General features: G+C 35.2%; 1 protein-coding gene across 1 annotated transcript; it reads right to left on the bottom strand.

The window, feature by feature from the left end:
• Nucleotides 1-217: 217 nt before the first annotated feature.
• Nucleotides 218-3,010, bottom strand: LOC142629911 (uncharacterized). The gene is made up of 3 exons (XM_075803965.1): nt 2,131-3,010; nt 1,121-1,653; nt 218-286 (listed from the first exon to the last, which is right to left on the bottom strand). Exons 1-3 carry the CDS (start codon nt 3,008-3,010, stop codon nt 218-220), a joined length of 1,482 nt encoding a protein of 493 aa, XP_075660080.1.
• Between the last annotated feature and the right edge of the window lie 14,105 nt (nt 3,011-17,115).

Below are 17,115 nucleotides of genomic sequence, written 5' to 3'. Positions count from 1 at the left end.
TGTTGTTCTCTTTTTTCTTTTTTAACGGATGTATGGGGCTATATGATTGCTTCAATTTTGTAACGAGTATTTGTTTAGAAATTAATATTTAGTCCTTCTCTCTTGTTTCATATACAATCCTTATTACAATGTGCTGCCATCCAACTGTTACTTTATACGCATTCAGATAGACGCTTACTCGAATTAAAAAATCATAATATCACTTCTAAATTGCTCACTATACTTGTGATTTCAAGAAACATGAAAATCTTAACCCGGGCACCATAATTTCACTACTTAACCTATTCTGATGTTTGAAAGAGAAGGCATGAGATTCAATATGCTAATGAGTGACGAGGCTTAATGATGTGTTTAGGCTTTAGATGCTTGAGATTCCTTAGCCGTGATCTTGTTGGATTTATAATTCTTTAGTTATGGTCCGAGGAACCAAAAAAGAGCAAAAGTCAGTTATAAATTCTTTAGCACTTACGTTTTTGCAAGTGACTAATTTCTCTTAGACTTGTAGCCCGAGGAGCCGAATAAGAACTAAGGTCAACTTAACACTTGTGTCCTGTGTAAGTGATTAATTTCTCTTAGACTTGTGGCCCGAGGAGCCGAACAAGAACTAAGGTCAGCTTAACACTTGTGTTTTTGTAAGTGATTAATTTCTCTTAGACTTGTGGCCCGAGGAGCCGAACAAGAACTAAGGTCAGCTTAACACTTATGTTCTTGTAAGTGATTAATTTCTCTTAGACTTGTGGCCCGAGGAGCCAAACAAGAACTAAGGTCACCTTAACACTTGTGTTTTTGTAAGTGATTAATTTCTCTTAGACTTGTGGCCTGAGGAGCCGAACAAGAACTAAGGTCAGCTTAACACTTGTGTTTTTGTAAGTGATTAATTTCTCTTAGACTTGTGGCCCGAGGAGCCGAACAAGAACTAAGGTCAGCTTAACACTTATGTTCTGTGTAAGTGATTAATTTCTCTTAGACTTGTGGCCCGAGGAGCCGAACAAGAACTAAGGTCAGCTTAACACTTGTATTTTGTTGATGCAGAATTGATACAAATGGGAACCATGCACACACATCTTTAGCACAAAAGGAAACTCTTTTCTTAATAATAGTAACGTCGTAAGTTATTTACATTCCAAGGGCGAGGAACCACCCCTCCATCCAGATCTTCCAAACGATAAGCCCCTATTCCTGCTAATGAGGTAATTCTATATGGCCCCTCCCAATTAGGGCCCAACTTTCCCCAAGCAGGATTTCTTGCTACCCCCACTACCTTTCTTAGCACCAAATCACCTGGAACCAGGGGTCTGGATCTAACTCCCTTGTCGTATGTCTGCTTGAGCTTTTGCTGATAACTGCCCATTTTCACATTGGCTACTTCTCTCCTTTCCTCAATAGTATTCAAACAATCATACATCCTCTCATGATTACTCGCTTCATCATACTGGTCGGACTTCAGGGTGGGAAAGCCCGATTCTAATGGTATTATAGCTTCCATTCCATACGTCATTGAAAAGGGAGTCTCACCTGTCGATCTTCGGGGTGTAGTGCGATAAGCCCATAATACATGAGGCAATTCTTCTACCCAGGCTCCTTTAGCATCATCCAATCGTTTCTTCAAACCTGCCAAGATGACTTTATTTGTTGCCTCGGCCTGACCATTTCCTTGAGGATAGGACGGTGTTGAATATCCATTTCTTATTCCCATTTCTGCGCAGTATCGCCGGAAAGCCTTGCTATCAAATTGAAGCCCATTATCAGAAATCAAAGTATGAGGGACTCCGAAGCGAGTTATAATATTTTTCCAGATAAACTTCTTTGCATCCACATCCCTAATATTGGCTAATGGCTCAGCCTCCACCCATTTCGTGAAGTAATCTGTGCCGACAATGAGCCATCTCCTATTACCTGGTGCCCGAGGAAAGGGTCCAACGATATCTAAATCCCACTTAGCGAAGGGCCATGGGCTGGATATCGGGTTTAAGTTACCTCCTGGTTGATGTATGTTAGGCGCAAACCTTTGACACTGATCACATTTCTTGGCATAATCTTGAGAGGTTTTCTGCATGCTCGGCCACCAATACCCTTGGGTCATTGCTCTATGAGCTAGTGATCTTCCTCCCGTATGACTCCCACACACACCTTCATGCAATTCTTCCAGCAGAGGTTCCACGGCTTCAGGGTGCACGCAAAGCAGGTACGGCCCGGTGTAGGAACGTCTATAGAGTTTTTGCTCCTCTGATAGCCAGTAACAAGGAGCGCTTCTTCGTACCTTCTCGGCTATTGTCCTATCTTCAGGTATTATTCCGTGTTGCAAGAAAGCTACAATCGGGTCCATCCAACTTGGACCAACATGAACGCTGTGAACCCGTACTGCCAAGATGTCGGTCAAGCTAGAGGACAATAAATCCTCCACTATGACCATTCGTGGTAATTTCGAACCCACTGAAGTGGCTAACATTGCTAATGAATCAGCATGAGAGTTATGTCCCCTTGGGACTTGCTGCACCTTGAAACTTTCAAACAAAACCAACACCCCTTGAACTTGTTTGAGATAGCTTTTCATTTGCTCATCTTTCGCCTCAAATTCTCCATTCACTTGCCCTGCCACCAATCGGGAGTCACAATACAACCTGACTACCTTTCCTCCCAAGTGCTTAACCATTTGGGCGCCCACCAAAAGAGCTTCGTACTCGGCCTCGTTATTAGTGGCTGGGAATCCCAACCTCAAAGACTTCTCAATGACTAGTTTTTCAGGAGATATTAGCACGACTCCAACCCCGGCTCCCTTTCGATTTGACACCCCATCCGTGTAGACTTCCCAAGGAGTGACATTTTCCAGCCTAACGGACATTACTGTCATCATGGTACCCTCATGGTTAACCTGACCTTCCGTGAACTCGGCCACGAAGTCGGCAAGGACTTGCCCTTTGATAGCTGTCCGAGGCATATACTTGATGTCATAAGCTCCCAGTTTGGTTCCCCACTTTGCTACACGACCCGTGTAGTCCGACTTCCTCATGATAGCTTGCAAAGGCAATTATGTGAGTATTACAACGATGTGAGCTTGGAAGTAATGGGGCAATTTCCTTGTCGCATGCACCACGGCTAGAAGCGCTTTTTCCAAAAGTAGGTATCGCTGTTCTACTTCCTGTAAAGACTTGCTGACATAATATATCGGTTTCTGGACCCCACCATCATTCCGTATTAAGACAAGACTTACGGAGTGATTTGTGACGGCTAGGTAAGCATATAACACTTCTTCCTTCTCGGGCGTTGATAATATCGGTGGTCTAGATAGGTATTGTTTTAAGTCCTCAAAGGCCAAGTTGCATTCACTAGTCCACCGGAAATCTTTCCACTTGTGCAAAAGGCGATAAAATGGGCGGCACCTATCTGCGGACCGAGATATAAACCTGTTCAAGGCTGCAATCATACCAGCCAACCTCTGCACCTCTTTCGGATTCTGAGGGGGATGCAAGCCTAAAACAGCCTTAATTTGATCAGGATTAACTTCAATTCCCCGATGAGTAATCATGTACCCTAAAAACTTCCCTGATCCCACGCCGAAGGAACATTTTGATGCATTCAAGCGTAACTTATACTTTCTTAACACCGAGAAGGTCTCCTGCAAATCTGTCAAATGGTCTTCTGTCCTCTTACTTTTAATGACCATGTCATCGATATAAGCTTCCATATTACGCCCCAACTGCGCATCAAACATTCTGGTCACCATTCGTTGATAAGTGGACCCTGCATTCTTTAGACCAAAGGGCATCACTCGGTAATGGTAGTTACCATTAGGGGCACGGAAAGCCGTTTTCTCCTGATCGTTTAATGACAAAGGGATTTGATGATACCCTTGGAATGCATCCAAGAAGCTCATTCGGGGGTGCCCCACAGTTGCATCAACCAATTGGTCAATTCTGGGTATAGGGAAAGGATCCTTGGGACATGCCTTATTCAAATCTGTAAAGTCAATACAAACTCTCCATTTCCCATTCTTTTTCTTTACCACAACAGTATTGGCCAGCCATTCAGGGTAAAAGATCTCCTTGATCGCCCCAGCTTGTTTTAGCTTACTAACTTCCTCCTTAACTGCTTCTGCGTGCTCTTGAGATGCTCGCCGAGGAGGCTGTTGTCTAGGCGTCGCATGGGGGTTAATATTAACTTCTGGATTAATACCTGGTACATCATAAGTCGTCCATGCAAAAACATCAATATTATCCCGCAAAAATTGAACCAATTCTTCTCTTTCCCGTATCGGCAGCTTAGATCCAACTTGAAAATATTTCTCTTCATCTACCCCAATAACTACCTTGACTAGTTGCTCAGCAGAGCCTTCATCCTCATCTAGGCCGACTTCCCGAGCAGCGTCCTTTAATTGCTATGATGCCTCAAGATATTCCCCTTCCAACGATCCTCGGCCTGTTCGGATGGTGGCAGACGTTAGACATTGCCTGGCTACCATTTGGCTGCCATGTAATATTCCCACGCTTCCTCGTACAGGGTACTTCACCATTACATGTAAAGTAGATGAAACTGCCTCCATTGCATGCAGCCATGGTCTAGCCAAAATGGCTGTGTATGGAGAGTATGCCATGACAACTATGAAGTTTACCTGTACCTCGGAACCCTCCACCTGCACGGGTAACTTAATCATTCCCCGTGGGATCACCTGATTGCCATCAAAACCGACCAACGGATGGTCGTACTTTTCCAAGTCCTCCTCTTTCAGATTTAGTCCGTTGAATAGGTCCGGATACATAATCTCGGCACCACTTCCATCATCCACCAAGACTCGTTTCACATCATACCCCCCGATACGAACTGTGACGACCAAGGCATCATCGTGGGGTTGAAACGTTCCCTCTTTATCCTTATCAGAAAAACCCAATATGGGCGTCACCGAGGATCTCACTCTCTTGCTTGCCTGATGATCCTCCTCTACGTCCTCATTCCCACACTTGCTTTGAACAGTCATGACCCGAGAAGGATTCCCAAATTCTCCTCTCGGCTGGGTCAAGATGACGTTAATAGTGCCTAGAGATGGTTGAGGGGCCTGACCCCAATATTTCCGAGTGTTTAGTTGTTCCTGTTTCCCATTCGGCTTTGCCAATAAGTGATTGATCTTCCCAACCCTAATCAATTGATTCAAATGGTCGCGCAGTGTCCGGCACGCCTCCGTGGTGTGTCCCTTATCCTAGTGGTAATGGCAGTGGAGGTTTTGATTTCTCGTGGATGCATCTCCGCTCATTTTGTTGGGTGGCCTAAAATATGGCTCATGCCGAATTTTCTCCAGTATGTGATGCACAGGTTCCTTAAATAGTGAGTTAATTAGAGGAGACTCGGCGGTCCTCGAATGGCTTGGAAAGTCTCGTTTAGGCCGAACACCTTGAAACCCCCCTACCCGAAGATCCTTCCTCTCCAGATACCCTTTCATTTTGCCTTTGCTTTGCATCTGATCCTCTTCTACCCGTTTATACTTATCTATCCGTTCCATGAGCTGACGCATGTCTATTGCGGCCTTCATTGTCAAAGATTTCCTTAACCCATGCTCCGTGGGAAGACCCACCTTGAAAGTTCTCACGGCTACACTCTCCACATCCCCATCAATTTCATTATACGTTTCCCAATATCGGTCAGAATAGGTTTTGAGTGTTTCGCCTTCCCTCATAGACATAGACAGTAGAGCATCCAAAGGTTTTGGAATCCTAGTACAAGTTATGAACCTTGCTCCAAATGCCCTAGTCAATTCCTCAAAAGACCTCAGAGAACCTTCTGCCAAAGCATCAAACCACCTCATAGCCACGGGCCCCAAACTGGAGGGAAAAACTCTGCACATCAACGCCTCATTATTCGAATAAACGGCCATCTTCTGACTAAAATGACTAACGTGCTCTATAGGGTCAGTCCTTCCGTTGTACATAGTAAAGATGGGTTGAGAAAACCTACGAGGTAGCTTTGCCCTACTTATCCTTGCCACAAAAGGGGACTTGGCAATTTGCCTCAGGGCTTTACCCATTGCATCACTCCCGTCATCACGATATATCCCATCAGTATCGGGCATCCTCATCTCCTTCTGCTGCTTTGCCCTAATGCCCGAGGACACACTGGCATGGGTCACACTGCGTGTAGGCTCAAACACTGGGGGATGAATTCTTCCAGGGTTTGCTTCTGAACTGTCACTGGAAGAGCTAGCATTACCCTTACGTCTCCGCTTCTTACTATTCACGCACTTGCGTAGGTACGCTATCTCAGATTGCATCTGTTGCAATACGTCGTCGCGAGACATATGCCCCTCAGTTAGCGATCGTTGCTCAGCCCCCTGACCGCCATCATATGCCTTCACCACCCCTGAAGTATGTCCCTTCCCCTTGTCACGCTGGAGACTTACAGCTACGTCCCTACTTCGTGAACTTACTGACTCTTCCCCTTCTAGATACACCTCCGCCATACACTTCTAAATGGAATGTGTTACGTTGTTGTTGTTCCCACAGACGGGGCCAATTGTAAGGACCCAAAAATATATATAACAGTCTCCTGCTTTATTTATTCAAGATCCTTGTACAATACATTTTGTAGAGAGGGTTCAACAACAAAAGTCCCCCCTTCGTAGTCTCTTGATTCCTATTTATATTATTTTCTCCTTTCATCGTAGCCCTACACCTTGCAATCTGCGGTCCTTTTCCCATGACACTTGTCCGTCGGCAATGGAGTAAGATCCTACTTTTGCGTTCCGCACTGTTCAGGTCATGTCCACATTAATGCGACGGATAGAGGTGATGCTTGCTAATTAATGCGGCCATAATGGTTGTTGCCGAGCATTTAATGCAACCTTCCAAATCAACCTACCACATTCGGATATTTGTAACATGTCCCTTATGTAGTTATCGTCCACGCCACCTCATCTTCGGGCACACCCGGAGAGACCTCATCTTGCACACTAAATGTTGGCCTTCCTTTCTTCGGGTCCTCGGGTTCTTAGGTCCTCGGGTCCTCACATATATCATATACTATATAATAAAAGTTGGGCTTAGAAGTTGTGGTTACGCCAAATGACTTCACCAAATTGCAAAAAAAAAAAAAAAAATATATATATATATATATATATATATATAGAATTTTAGATTTTAAGAAAAAATTTATAATTTTTCTTCTGCTATAATTTTTAAGTAGATAAAAATATTAATTATCCTTTACTAAAAAAAAGTGTAAAGGAAAAAAAAATTAAAAAGTATTAGAAACAAAAAAACGTAAAGGAAAAAATAATTACAGAAAAATGTTAGATTAACCAAAATAGGGTGAAAACGTGAAGGGAAAAAATAAAAGAAAAGTATTAGAAAAAAAAAGTGAAGGAAAAAATAATTACATAAAAACGTTAGAAACAGTTTTTTTTTATGTATTTATTTTTATAATCTTCAATATAATTGATAAGGGAAAAAATAAAATAAAAGTATTAGAAACAGTAAAACGTGAAGGAAAAAATAATTATAGAAAAATGTTAGGAACAGTTTTTTTTTTTTTTTAATCTTCAATATAATTGATTACCAGTAATACAATATTAGATTTTTGTGTCTATCCAAATTGTTTTTTTTTTAATCTCCAATATTATTATTAATTTATTAAGTTTTTGTGTTCATCAAACTTTACCCAAAGAGGTGATAAAGTAGTAGACAGAATTCTAATAATAACAAATGATTGCCCAACTTAAAAATTCTACAATTTGATTAGCTTAACATTAGACTTTTTGTTCATATCAAATTCTTCAATGTGGAGAGTGGAGTACTGTGTGTGTATATATATCAAATAATTCATAATTAATACTCATCATACAATTCTTTCGCTCTATTATTCTCTTCTTTTGCCTACAACCTTACAAGTACGTATTTGTTTACTCTACTTTTTTTTTTCCATCAAATTGAATATATTTTGTGTATGTGTTTAAGCTGATTTCCTTAAGTTTAATCTAATTAAGAGAATTGTTATGGATTGTCAATTGATTTTTTTTTATTTTTTTATAATGTTAGTTTGATTGTTGAGAAAATATATAAGAAATTGAACTTTCATGACTAATTAACTAAGAAATTAGCTAACAAAATATATAGTCAATATTTTCCTTTTTCCTTTTCTAGGGTTTTCTTTTCTTCTTGGCAAATAGAGCTAATATTTAGGCTTTTCTATGCTTTTCTTTTCCTTTTCATGTTTTGTGTATATAGATGTTGAATGTTTTTTAATTGATTATATTTATATTTCTGTTTTTTTAATCTACTTTTTTTTCTTTTAATCTCGAGAAGCAACTATTATTAGGAGCATTTGAGTTTTCATATATAGAAATCATATTTCTTTTGTTTATAGCTAAATGCTATTTTTTATATTATTTTATCAGAATGGATAGACAAAATTAAAGATATAATCTCTTAGATGAAATCGACACTGAAAAAGACGATTGGAATATTAGAGTAAGAGTCACAAGAATGTGGGAAGTACTCAATATTAAAACAAACAATAAACTTATGAGTGATGATTTGGTGCTGCTTGATGAGAACGTAAGTTTTGAAATAAAATAATGAAATTATTTTTAGATGTTCAAATACAATTGATTTTTTAAAAAAAATAGAGTCTAATGCATCTAGAACTCTGTTATTGCTAGAATTAATTTGAAACTAGAAAAGCAAGTTATTTATTTCTATTTAGAAAACGAACGGAGGTTTTTGCACTAGAAGTAGAAATCTATTTCACCTAAGAGCAAGGAGCACATTTCTTTTTCAAGCAGTCAAATCAACGAATCAATTGGGCCACTTGGACACATGATACAGAACATCTTTCATGGCTTGTCATGGTTTCAATCTTAGAAAACAATCAGGTGGCACATAAACTTGCATAACTTCAGTCATCTATTATATGTATTTTGTTGCAATTTTTTCATTGCCTTTTGTACTCTTCCTTCCTAATCTTTTGATTTTTGTGCATATGTTGTTGATTTTTTTTCCCTCGGTCACTTCTTTTATACTCCTTATATGGATCCCATGCAAGCATGCATAAAATTAAAGTTTAGTTTTGTGGTTAGAAGCTTTAGATTTATTTTCTTTATGTGGTGCTCATTACAGGGAATTTTTTTTTTTTAATTCCAGCCATTAAATTAGTTCTAAAACTTTACCCTAATGCTTTGACAATGTTTTAGATAGACACAAATTTTAATTGTTATTATCAACTTTTTTACATATGCACTGTGAGGTCTTAGAAAGCATATCACAGATGGGGCACATCAGTGAAGATGTAAAGATGGTTGTAACAAGTTTGATAAATTGGAGTTTTCATCATGTAAAATGGAAAAGCAAATACAACAGCACACATTCTTGCACATTGTTCACAACACTTGGATTGTTTTAGAGCTTAATTAAAAGATATCGTAGATTATATTGCCCATATTGTTAACTAGGAAGCTACTGCATTTGTTTTAACGGTCTACTATTCTCTTTGTAGTTTAACTTTAATCTCTATTGCTTGGCATATTGTATCTCTTCATAGCTAAAGCTTTATCCTCGCTTTGAAAAAACTTATTTAGGTGAATTAGATAGCGAATATCATACTAAGCAGTTTTTTTTTTTTTTTTGCTATTTATTTTGTTTTGTTAATAATTACAGGGAGAGGTTGAGATCAAATAATAGAGATTATTGTTCACAAGTAAAGGCCAAAAATGACCTACTATTGAAAGGTATAACTTCTCAATTTTTATCATATCTCAATGCTATATTTTCAATTATGGATGCAAACTTATTGCCAATGTCTTAACTCTTAGTTTTTCTCCAAAAAAAAAAAAAAAAAAATTGAAGAGTTTATATATATATATATATATATATATATATATATATAACACACACACACACACACACATCCTCTTTGTTTATTATATTTTTTTGGTAGGGTGAAAATCACTCAAGTTTTGGTGTCTTCTCCCATGCTTTCAAGGACAAAAATTAAATTTTCATGTAAGTTTTTTTACTTCAAATTTTTAAATGTTTATTAATTTAGATGGTTCTTAATTATTGAATTAATGTTTCCACTTAAATATGCTTTCAATCATTTTTTTGTATAGCTTTTATTTATTAAATTCAAGGTTTTTCCATTTAAATATTACTTGAGCCTTAAATCTCAATATATTATGCAAAATCCTTTTATATTTTTTTAGGTATCTCCTTTTATATTAGTTACATAGCTATCTACCATCTTCCATTCAATTATTTTATATATCCTTTTGTAAGTGCACAATTGCACCTGGACCCAACGACAATTATGGGCTCAGGCCCAATGAGCCTTAAACAATGAAATTTGTAGAGTGTGGGCTTGAAACCTAGGTTAGAGGTGCTGAGGACTGGATCACAGGCTAAGGTATGCAAACACTTGTAAATAACAAATGGTAATCACAAATAGGCCTCCTCGGACATAAGCCGAGGACTACCTCAATATTATTTCTCTTCCTATCCTAAAGATTACAATTCTTAATTTCTTCATTTACAATTGACCGATCTCCATTCCTTTGGCCTTCACCCCCCATTAAATACTTCTTTCCCTAATGCTTTGTCCACGTGCTACTCGAATTCCATCCCCCCTAGATAGTTCTTCCCTTAGTGCCTTTGAATAGTAACCAGAAATTTCAGTTCTACTGTTCAGGGGTCACCTCCCCATTAATGTGGCCAGGGAGGCAGGTGCAGAGTCTTTAATGTGGAGGTAATAGCCTTTGCTCATGATATTTTCCCAACACCGATGTGTCTACAACATTCAGGGGTTCCCCCTTTAACCAATAGTCTTTCCAAAGTTGTGCCTTAACCTTCATAGTTAAGCTCTAAGTTTTCTTGGGTCCGTCCAAGGAGAAACTTACACTCGGACATGTCTTCGGACCCTCGGCACATGGGCCAATTCGTAGTACTAGTAAATCCTTAGCTTGAGAGCAGATCGGCCCATCTTACTAGAGCCCAAAGGCCCAAATGCCTGTTTGGGTCTATTTACTCCCCACACCTTTAATAATACATTAGTCTCACACAATATGCATTTATTATATAATTTAAAATTAAAATACTCATTTATTTTTATTATCTATTTTATTATTCAATTTTAATTAAATTAATATAAAAAATAGTTTACATATGAATTTTGATTAAACCGTGCATCGCACGGGCATAATACTAGTGTATGTGTGTGTATATATATATATATATATTTATATATTTATATACGATACCTATTCCTTTAATAAGTATTAAAATAATGAAGAGCCAATCCGAACTTGGTTCTCACTTCTCAACCATTGGTCTCTACTATGGTTTCTGCAGGGTATATTTTCTTATCATTATCAGAATTGCCTTCTCTAGTAGTTGCAACACAACTGAGGGGGAGACAGGAGATGACAATGGCACCGGGACAATTACAAAAAGAGCCCGAACAGCAAGGGAATGGACTGTTTATTGAAGATCTAATATTTCTCTCACCACAGATTGGTATCCACAAATAATCTAGATTTTCAATTAGAAGGTAAATTTGGTTTCAGTTGCCTTTCAACCATCTGATCCATGTGCTGAAAATTTTAAATGTTATAATTAATTATGCCATTTCAGAGCCCTCAGAACCAGTCATTGAGATGCCAAATACCTTGAAATATGATTGTGGTAGCCCTGATAGTGGGTTCACCGAATAGTTTTTTCTTTTTAATTTTTGGATTTTTTTTAATTAATTTTTTTTTAGGAAATAAAAATAATTTTTTTTTAATTAATAGCAAAACGACATAGTTTTGATAATTTAACGGCAATAGTGAATGACAAGATAAAGGAAATCTGAATTGGGGTGTTTCAAAATTTAGAGGACTTAAATAACAAATGACAAACTTAGAGGACTAAAACGAAAGGTAATGAAACTTAGAAAATGAGTTTTAAAATTTAGCCAAAGTAATAATAATAATAATAAGAGGACTTCATAATCTAGATTATTTAGGAAAAGACAATGTTTGGCTTAAATATATTTCACCCTAGCCGTCCAAGGCAACAAACAGTCAACGCTTCCACCATCTCCAGGCTCCAGCTAACTATACAGCCCCTAGCACCAAACGCCTATATTATTTCTTTCTTTCTTTAAATGGATATGTTATTTCTTTCTTTCTTTTTTTAATTTTTTTTAATAAATTACAGGATTTTTTTTTATGGGAATAAATTACAGGATTTGAATTAATTCATTTCATGATGACAATGATTTTAGACTTTCAGTTAGGTCAAGATTCAAGACACCCGATTCAATTGTTTTCCTTTCAATGACAATTATTCCAACATAAAAAGATCCCCACAATTAATTATAGACACAGGGTACTGTTCATGTGTGCAAGGGTTGTATCAAATCAACATAGGTCCAACGTGAATTCCACAATTATGATGAGTTTCCGAAATTGAGATAAAGTGCAATACCTAGGATATTGCACTTGATACAATTCACATATTTTCTCTCACAATTTTTTTTTTTTTTTACACTTTTTACATTTTAATTCTCCATTAATATATTTTATTTAATGGTTGAGATTGAAAAAACAATTTTTAATCTTAGCCATTGATTACAATTGTATCAAGTGCAATACCCTAAATATTACACCTAATCTGAATCTAATTTTCGATCATTAAGCTAATGAGTAAACAATTAGCAACTAAGCATTAGTGGGTTCAATTAGCTAAATTCCTTAAATAAGAAAATTGGGTTCGGATGCTACCTATATCAAAATGAAAATAATCATTAATTGTAATAGATAAGATAAAGTACCCTTTTATAAGGTGGGCTTGGAGCTTATTCCTTTAACTAGCATTCAAGGATATAAAAAAAGTGTTTATTTCACGTTCTCAAAACTTACTATTTTATTTATTTTATCATTTTATTTTACAACTCACCCAACATCTCAATTTCTATTTTTATATACAACTCATTAAAATAATATAAACTATACCAACAAATAATACAAATGAATCAATTCTCTCTCTTCTCTCCCTTCTCTCTCTTTCCTATCTACCTTTTGTCTCTCTTTCATCATTAAAATAATATATATTTTTTACATCCTTGTGAATAGCTGGCAAAAAAAATAGAAACCCACCCCCGTACATGGCTAGATTTTGGGTTGTTGGTTGCTAAAATAGCAATTGGTGGGTTTTTATACCCCAATACTAGTGCTGGTGCACCTCCTCCTCTCAATAATGTAAGCAAAAAAAAAAAAAAAATCATTGATCGCAATAGATAACCATATAAAAACTACTCAATCAATCGACTATAGAGTATAATTCATGTACTCATACATCTTATGGTAGAATTATGGAAGAAATTATACATAAATGAAGGTTTAAATATAAAAATGTGTGATTGTAAATGGTTAGTTGTTATTGGTTCTAATTTGAACCTTCAATGAAATTACTTTTCTACCCACTAATAACAATTTGTAATGACCTGTTACATAAGATTTATTGTGAAAATGTTGTGGACATAGCATTTCTTTTAAATATATTGGTATAGGTATTTGTTTGGCAAGGTATTTTAAACAACGGTTTTCAGTGTTTAAACAATATTACACGTATTCTCACATACTTTTTCACTCACACATATTTTCAAAAAAATACAAACAATGTTACTAGAACAATATTACCAAACAAGTAGAACAATTCAATTCCTATAGTGTACTAAGCAAAAACAAGTCGAAGCCTAAGTAAACTAAACACCAAATCATATCGGAAGTGATGCATTTCATATCAAACATAATTAACATTTAAGACTTGAATCAAACTAAAAGAAACTTGTATAAAGCTAAATTGTTTTGGGATACTTAAGAGAAACCCATCTAAAGAAAGTGGACGAAAGTACTGGATTTACAACAAATGAAAGTTAAAAAGACCGAAAAAAATTTTTAAATCAAATTTATATGATTGACTTGAAAATTAGTGTTTGCAATTTATACTTTTGCCGAAAAATAAAACTACTGGTGAGTATTAAAGGAAATATATAAACAAATAAAGGGAAAAAAAAAAACTATTTTGATCCTATATTTTAGGGGTGTTTTGGTCCTTCTCATCATCTTAGGGGCAAAACTTGATGATGTGGCTAATGCCTAATGGAAGACCGTCATGGCACACTTACAAATGATGTGATTAAGGATATATTTGGTAGATTGTAATAAGCATTATAATGCCATAGTTTCTTGATAGGACAAAATTTAGTTACAAAATTGATTGTAGCTTTAAACTACAACCTTATTCAATAAAATAAACATTACTACATATTTTGAAAATCTAACTGTTGATTTACATATTTCTTACGCTTTTAATACACATGTCAAATTTTGTGCTAATCAGAAATTATTCACTATATGATGTATAAGCTTATATTTCATGCATAATTTTAAACAACAAAAACTTGTAATTTAAACAATTTAATTATGATGATATAGCTATTGATCTTTAATTTTCTAGGAATTTTGCCAGCGTGGAGAATATAAGAAGAAGATGTAATCTAATGGTGGATTTGTCAAAATTGACCTCTAATAAAAAAATATTGTGTAAGGTTGTAGCCTAATGCTACAACCAATATTATAACTAAACTGTCCTTTTTAAAATGTCTGTAATGCAATAGTTATTTCTATGATTTAGCTATTCAGTAGTTTGGTTATATTTTTATTACATAAAATAGTTATTCTTTATAAAAAATTATTCTTTAAAATATGGAATAATTATTCATCTCTAAAATTATTATAATAGTTATTTCTTAGTAGGTGTAATAATTTTAAAAATTAATATATTCCCAAATAAACAAACCATATGCACATGACAATAATGAAAATAAAACTCATAAAAAATAACTAATCTCTCTTGAATTAAAAAAATACATCTTAAGTTTTTTTTATAGGAATATATCTTAAGTTTTAATATAATCTTAAAACTCACAATCAAACATATAAATAAGTTTAGTTATTCCATTACAACATATTTTATTTATAGTAATAAAGACTACTATTCCTGTTGTAATCTGTATTCAGTGTACCAAACATGTTCTAACAAAATAATTAAAATAACATTTAATTGGAATTTAAAAAAAAAAAATCCCATCAGCATGTTAATGACAAAAATCCATAGCAAAAAAAAAAAAAAAAAAATCAAACAACAAATTTTTCATTTCTAAATCTTAAAAATAAAATAAAATGAATTAAAAAAAAACTCAATCTACAATAATTTTTTTTCTTTCACTTGCTTGGCAACCAAACAAAATTTTAACCTTTTAAATTTTTAACCTCTCACAATGAAATTAAAAAAAAAATTAGGAACAAAATATTGTAGAGATGAACATGAAAAGCCAAGTACACCAGTATAGTTCAATACATAAGAACACAATAAAATCAAAATTCATTGTGAATGACTGGGGTTTCTCTACTTACAACAACGAAATCAAAATTCAATACATAAGATAACCAATTGTGAATTATAAACTCATAAAACCTTCCACGAAGCATAATCTCCATTTAATGCTGTCATTTTATTTAAAATCTTCTAAATAATTTTTTTTTTTCTATTCCAAATGTCCAAATCCGAAACACACACAAATATATATAAGAATATGTTTTTTCAAAGATTGTGATAATATTGAAAGCACATGGACAATAAGAAAAAAAGAAAAAGAAGCAAGAGACAATGAAAAATAAAAAAGAGAGCAAATTTGAAGTGATGAAGAATGGAAAGAAATGAAAGGGAGGTAGGACCAACGAGATTGATGTACAAATGGATGAACCTACCTAATAACCTAATCTAATGGAAGTGATTGGATGGATAGTAGGGAAGAGGAAAAGGTGCTTTCTTTCTTTGAATGAGTTTTGTTCTAGATGCAGGTTTTGGAGTCTCTAATTGCCATAGGATTTGCTTCAATCTTATGAATCAGCTACATGCAACACCTCTATGATCCACACAATATGAAAAAGATGCTGCATGTAGTTGGTATATGAGATACCATACAACATCGTGTCAATGGTGTAAGGTTGTGGCAATTTTCCTGATGGCGGCACCATGGGTTTCAGTAAGACATAAGAGTGTCATCAGGTTAATGACTCAACGCATGTAAACAAGATTCATTGAAATATTCTTGCACTCTCTTTCTCTTTAGACCGGTAAATTCTCTGTCTTTCTCCCCTTCTCTCTTAGCGAATATGATGTTCAGTTGACTGAGTGTGTGTTTTTTTGTGTTCGATTGCTAAAAAAGTGAAAGAAAATGAAAGAAATGGCAAGTTGAACGAGTACCCCTCTCTCTCTTAGCGAATATAAAATGTTCAGTTGACTGTGTTTTTTTTGAGTTCGGTTGCCAAAAAAGAGAAAGAAAATAAAAGAAATGGCAAGTTGAGTATTTTTTTTTTTTAAATTACTTAAGGAATGAGTTTTTGTAAGACGTGTCATTTTTAGATGTGTCATGTCAGCCCTAAGTTAGTCTCACATCGTTTCCTTTTTCTTTTTTTTTTTTTTTTTTTTTAAAGCTAAAATAATGGAGGACAAAAATAAAACTTACAAAAATAGAGAAATACTATGCCCACAATATTTTCACAAGAAATACTAAGTGGTAGATTGTTATTGGTTGTTATAGGTAGGTAAAAAAGTAATTTTAAGATGTGAATTCAAATTAAAACCAATAATTACTTGTCACATATAATTTATTGTGAAAATATTATAGGTATATTACCTCTCACAAAAATATGACCTAAGATGAAAACACCCCTAAATGATAGGAAACAAAAATAGCATAGTATTATTTGGAAGGAAGAAAAAAGCATACATAGGGCCTGTTTAGAATCTGCTTATTTTGCTGAAATTTAAAATTTTCTGCTGAAAGTACTTTAAATAAAAGTAAAAATTAGCTAAAATAGTATAGTGTGACCCGTAAATAGTATCAAGAAGTGTAGTGTGGCCTATAAAAAATAACAAAAATAAAATAAATAGTAAAATAAGTTGATAAAAATAATTTTTGTAAAACTCACGCGTAATTACGAGGGGAAGGGAATGGCAATGGGTAATAAAGAAGGAATAGATGGACAAAAAAGTGAAATAATATATAGTTTTTGTTTTTTTATTTTTAATT

Source organism: Castanea sativa, chromosome 1, assembly GCF_040712315.1.
Source record: "Castanea sativa cultivar Marrone di Chiusa Pesio chromosome 1, ASM4071231v1".
NCBI classification, from domain to species: Eukaryota; Viridiplantae; Streptophyta; class Magnoliopsida; order Fagales; family Fagaceae; genus Castanea; species Castanea sativa.
The sequence above is the reverse complement of the archived record's forward strand: the minus strand, read 5'-3'. Positions and strand labels throughout refer to the sequence as shown.